At 34.9% G+C, this 6,490-nt stretch overlaps 1 protein-coding gene across 1 annotated transcript; it reads left to right on the plus strand.

Moving 5' to 3' along the window:
• Window positions 1–1,993: 1,993 nt before the first annotated feature.
• Window positions 1,994–4,361, plus strand: LOC134277139 (patched domain-containing protein 3-like; the record flags this gene model as incomplete). Its single annotated transcript, XM_062759423.1, is given in 2 exon segments — window positions 1,994–2,168; window positions 2,171–4,361. Coding segments are annotated over 2 exon segments (1,368 nt in total), but the record flags the coding sequence as incomplete, so codon positions are not given.
• Window positions 4,362–6,490: the final 2,129 nt, after the last annotated feature.

Consider the following 6,490-nt stretch of genomic DNA (forward strand, 5'->3'; position numbering starts at 1 on the left):
ATTCTTTGAAAATTCCTTCTATGCTCCTAGGTATTAAATAAACTAACTAAGTGCATAGTTATGATGAGCATGAGTGCCTCTACCAAAATTGTGAATTTTATGGCCCCAGGGCCAAGAGTTCTGGTGTTAGGGGGGGGGGGCTCTAGTGATTATAAAGTGAAAATACACAAATTCTTTGAAAATCTCCTTCTATGCTTCTAGGTATTAAATAAACTAACTAAGTACATAGTTATGATGAACAAGAGTGCCTCTACCAAAATTGTGAATAATTTTATGGTCCCTGGGTCAAGGCTTCTGGTGTTTGGGGGGGGGGGGGGGGCTCTATAGATTATATTGTAAAAATACATGAATTCTTTGAAAATCTTCTTCTCTGCTCCTAGGTATTAAATAAACTAACGAAGTGCATAGTTAAGATGAGCAAGAGTGCTTTTACCAAAATTGTGAATTTTATGGTCCCAGGGTCAGGGGTTCTGGTGTTAGGGTGGGGCTCTATTGATTATATAGTAAAAATACATAAATTCTTTGAAATCTTCTTCTCTGCTCCTAGGTATTAAATAAACTAACTAAGTACATAGTTATGATGAGCAAGAGTGCCTCTACCAAAATGTGAATTTTATGGTCCCAGGGTCAGGGGTTATGGTGTGTGGGGGTGGGGGGGGGGGGGCTCTATTGATTATATAGTGAATATACATTAAATCTTTGAAAATTTTCTTCTCTGTCTCTGGGTATGAAGCAGATGAACTACCTAAATAGTTATGATGAGCAAGGGCCCTAATCTTGCAAAATTTTGAATTTCAAGGCCCCAGGGTCAGGGGTGGATGTGGGGCTCTACTTATATACTGAAAATGAATTAATTGTTTGAAATCTGCTCCTTTGTATTTATAAAACATTTATTTATTTTTTATAGGCAATTTTAACGGTGCCTTTTTAAAATTTGTGCAATGTGTGGACCTAGGGTCAGGGGTTTATTTCACAGTGTTAGGGGCATTACTGATTATTGCTGAATATTACTGATTAGTTGGAATGCATTTTTTTTCCCCTACCTTGCGTATGGGTATTCAGTACCCCTGCGAGGTGATCATGAATAATTCATGAATTACCTTGAATTTTTCATGAATTTTATTCATGAAATGTTCATGAAACGTTCATGAAGATCCTATGAACTTATTATTGGGCATATTTAAATCAATAAACCAAGCTAAGCAACTGCTAAGTGTATTGTTATGATGATCAATGGTGCCTCTTTCAAAATTGTGAATGCCATATAGCATCTGGCTTAAAACATGAATCAAATTCAATAACTGGAAAGTTGTTACAGAGGAATTGTCAGGTGACCTATAAGGCCCGTGGGCCTCTTGTTTCTTTTAATTGTAATTTATTGTCTATCAAATCATTTAGTTACTGGATGACCAGTCTTTTATTTTTAAAATGAGTGTGATATTAAGTTATCAAGATTAATTTGATTTGCATTAATATGATTTTTAACAATCAAGTTGTAGAGTCACATGACACACAAAGATGAGAGATATTTCCAATTAATTTTTTTTTTACAACGAAATAAAAGCAATGTTATTACAAAGTATTGATGGTTTATTTGAGGTTGCACTTTAATTTCATTCATTAATATATATATATATATATATATATATATATATATATATATATATATATATATATATATATATATATGAGAAATTTTATTTGCACTCTACATGTTTATAAGAAAATTGTGAGCACCTATTAGATCCATGAAATATTTCTGATTTGGCAACTTTTCTGAAAAGCCCCATCAAGCATGGCTGAAAAATTGTCAACTCGGCATTAAACAATATTCAATCAATCAATCAATCAATCAATCTCTGAAAAGCCCAAATGGGGGTATATGTACATAGTTAAAATTTGATTTAAATCATTTTATGACCAATTAAATCTTCATTTCCAGCAAATATAATGATTAACATGATTAATTGATGTTAACTAATTTCTTTTTTTTTCAGGTGTTGCTGTGTTGTTTTGCTATCTCAATCAGTTATTTTTCTTTTCCTCTGCCATTTGCTTGAATGAGATCAGGACAAAAGAAAAGAGACATTATTATTTGTGTTGTTTAAAGTTAAACCAGGATGAGACAGAAGGCAATAAGAAAAACTGTTGTTATTCTGGAAGCATCCCTAAGAAAGAGAAGATGTAGAGAGTCTTTTGGAAAAATATCCAAAACAAATACCCATCAAATTGTTATCTCATAGTGCAGGAAAATGTGCTGTATGTATTTTATTTGTTATATATTTAAGTCTGTCTATTTTTGGGGCCACAAATTTTAAGCAAGGTTTGCATTTATTTAATTTGGTTGCTGAGGATTCCTATTTTTATAAGTACAGCAAATGGGAGGATCAGTTTTTCACGGTAGAACCAGTTGTAATGCTGTGTATAAAACAAGAAGAGAAATATTCTCTTAAGTTTACTCAGAACAGTATAACAGATGTTTTAGCCAAAGCTAAGAAATTATCAGGTATAGATGAAAAGTTTGAAATCAACTGGTTAAAACATTATGAAAAATCTCTTTTATATAGTAATAGATCAGAGGCAGAATTTGTGAATGGTCTGCATTCATTTATAAGAGATGCAAGTACTTTTTCAAACGATATATTTTTTGATGCAAGTGGAACTAGAATTCTGTCATCTAAATTTTATCTAAAATCCAATAACTTGAAAACTAGTGAATCTCAAGGATCATTGATGCTTGAACTACGAGCAATATCAGAGGAAGCAAAAATCTCCTGTTTTTTCTACAATGCAGCTTTCATTTTTTACGAACAGTTTGTTCAGATACTACCAAGTACCTTACAAACAGTGGGTATAGCCATCATTGCAATGTTGGTTGTAACATCCTTGCTGATGCCAAAACCTTTGATTGTTAGCATTGTAGCCCTAAATTTAATTAGCATAATTGTTGGTGTGGTTGGTTTTATGTACTTCTGGGATCTTACATTGAGTTCGATCACAATGATCCATCTTGTTATGAGTGTTGGATTTTCAGTGGATTTCAGTGTACATGTTTCTCATGCATTTTTGTCTGTCCGACAAGAAAAGAACATAATTAAAAGTGCTCTTGATAAGGTTGGAGGACCTGTAATTAATGCTGCCCTGTCTTCTCTGATTGGAATCTCAATGCTAGCTTTTTCCAGTAGCTATGTGTTTGTCTCTTTTGGAAAAGTAATGTTTCTTGTTATCATTATAGGATTACTTCATGCAGTTTTTTTCCTTCCCTTTATTTTATATATGGTGACCAGTTTAGGGAGGAAGACACAACATTCTTCAAGTAATATAAAAGAAGAAATGGAATCTGTAGAACTGAAAAAAAAATGAAATATTTAATGTAAAATTCAGGAGAAACTTGTAAGGTTAACATGCTCATCCTGATGGTTTACTCGTAAATGTTCACGACTACAATAGCATTTACTCAGAGAAATGTTGAGTATTTTTATTCTGTACAGAATAAAACTGAATTTCTAATGGCACGTGCCATTAGAAATTCAGTTTAATTCATTTATCATATCTTGATTAAATACATGTTTTTGATACAGTGAAATAAAACAATGTATTTAGGCTAAATTCAGCCATGTAAATGACATCACAACGTAACTTTCTAAATGGCCCTTACAGTTTTCTTTTCATACAACAGAAAGTCTGATCATTTTACCAACTGCATGTCATGAAAAACCTGAGTGTCAATTTAGGTTGTATTTTCCCTTAGAACTCAAGATCCATCAGCCTCATGGTTATTATTGTTGTCATCTAAGGATAAAGGAAAGCAAATTTAAATATGTGTAATTCTTGAATGAAACTAACAGGCTTTTCTGTCTGTCAGTCCATTTAGTTTCCATTAATTTTCTTTGCAGAGGTTGCACATACTGAATTTACAAATTTTAACACCCGTATCACACAGTGCAGAATCGGTGTATTTACTACTAAGTATATGATAAACAAATTTATTATACTTCTGTCAAAATGTTTCCTATATAAAGTTAAGAAGGTAAAATAGCTATCTCAGATAGTCCAAGCATAGCAAAGCTATACCCCGTTGTATAGTTTTTGCTATCTGCCCTCGGAAAATTTTCATGCAATATTTGCCACCAATTTTGATTTCCAGCGATAAATCTATTGACTGATGACTCATAATGACTTCAGTAGCATTGTGACGTCATCATGATGTCGGATTATTCTTGTAGTTTTATCTTACTAAAAAAAATTCAAACCTAAAAAATTATATTATACATCAGTATAATAAAACATTTATCCACTGGTTGTGAGTGGGATAGCTCTTTCATCAAACCCTTGACAGGAACTATTCCCCTCGGGCAAGCTCTAGCCGGGAATAGTTCCCTGTCGCGGGTTTGATAAAAAAGCTATCCCACTCACAACCATTGGATAAGTGTATGATATTATATAAGAAGATTATTTTCGTAATTTTCATTGGCTGAAAGAACGTGGTACCGGTAATCCTCCTTTTGTGATGTCAGTTATCAAAAACACTTGAGTGCCAGAAAGAAAATCAAGTCACCCTCTTAATGATATTTTCCTATTCCTTATAGTTTTTAGGTCACCTGAGTAAACTCAGGTGACCTATTGCTATCCGTTTTCGTCCGTCGTCGTCCGTCGTCCGTCGTGTGTCGTGTGTTGTGTGTCGTGTGTCGTGTGTTAACATTTGAACATTTTCAGCTTCTTCTCTGCAACCACTGAACCAATTTCAACCAAATTTGGCACAAAGCATCTATGGGTGAAGGGGAACAAAAATTGTGAATTTCATGATCCCTGCCCCCCTGGGGCCTGAGGGGTGGGGCCAAAACCACTAAAATTAATGCAATCTTTAAAAATCTTCTTCTTTACTCCTGGACATCAAGCAGTCAAAATATTTGCATGATTGTAATCAGCATTGAGTCCTCTACCAAAATTGTGAAATTCATGGCCCTGGGGTCAGGGGTTCTAGTGCTAGGGCGGGGCTAAATAAGTATATAGTGAAAATGCATTATTTCTTTGAAAATCTTCTTCTCTGCTCCTGGGTATTAAATAAACCAACTAAGTACACAGTTATGATGAGCAAGAGTGCCTCTACCAATTTTGTGAATTTTATGGCCCCAGGGTCAGGGGTTCTGGTGTTAGGGTGGGGCTCTATTGATTATATAGTAAAAATACATGATTTCTTTGAAAATCTTCTTCTCTGCCCCTGGGTATTAAATAAACCAAGTAAGTAAATAGTTATGATGAGCAAGAGTGCCTCTACCAAAATTTTGAATTTTATGGCCCCAGGGTCAAGGGTTCAGGTGTTGGGGGGGGGGCTCTATTGATTATTTAGTGAAATTACATGAATTCTTTGAAAATCTTCTTCTCTGCTTCTAGGTATTAAATAAACTAACTAAGTGCATAGTTATGATCGGCAGGAGTGCCTCTACAAAAATTGTGAATTTTATGGCCCCAGCATCAATTGTTCTGGGGGGGGGGACTTTATTGTTTATAAAGTGAAAATACATGAATTCTTTGAAAATCTTCTTCTCTGCTCCTAGGTATTAAATAAACTAACTAAGTACATAGTTATGATAAGCAAGTGTTCCTCAACCCAGATTGTGAATTTTATGGCCCCAGGGTCAAGGGTTCTGGTGTGGGGGGAGGGGGGGTGCTCTATTGATTATAGTGAAAATATGTGAATTCCTTGAAAATCTTCTTCTCTGCTCTTAGGTATTATATAAACTAACTAAGTGCATAGTTATGATGAGCAAGTGTGCCTCAACCAAAATTGTGAATTAATGGCCCCAGGGTCAAGGGTTCTGGTGTTGGGGGGGGGGGGGGGGGAAGGCTCTATTGATTATATAGTGAAATTACATGAATTCTTTGAAAATCTCCTTCTCTGCTCCTAGGTATTAAATAAATTAACTAAGTGCATAGTGATAATGAGCAAGAGTGCCTCAACCAAAATTGAGAATTTTATGGCCCCAGGTACAAGGGTTCTGGTGTTGGGGGGGGGGGGGGGGCTCTATTGATCATATGGTGAAAATACATGAATTCTTTGAAAATCTCCTTCTCTGCTCCTAGGTATTAAATAAACTAAGTGCATAGTTATGATGAGCAAGAGTGCCTCTACAAAAATTGTGAATTTTATGGCCCCAGCGTCAATGGTTCTGAGGGGGGGGGGGGGGGCTTTATTGATTATAAAGTGAAAATACATGAATTCTTTGAAAATCATCTTCTCTGCTGCTAGGTATTAAATAAACTAAGTAAGTGCATAGTTATGATGAGCAAGAATGCCTCTTCTAAAATTATGAATTTCATTGCCCCAGGGTCTGGGGTTCTGGTGTTAGGGTGGGGCTCTATTGATTATATAGTGAAAATACATTAAATCTTTGAAAATTTTCTTCTCTGTCTCTGGGTATGAAGCAGATGAACTACCTATATAGTTATGATGAGCAAGGACCCTAATCTTGCAGAATTATGAATTTCA

Source organism: Saccostrea cucullata, unplaced genomic scaffold, assembly GCF_032062105.1.
Source record: "Saccostrea cucullata isolate Sc308-1 unplaced genomic scaffold, CSIRO_AGI_Scuc_v1 ctg6907, whole genome shotgun sequence".
NCBI lineage: Eukaryota > Metazoa > Mollusca > Bivalvia > Ostreida > Ostreidae > Saccostrea > Saccostrea cuccullata.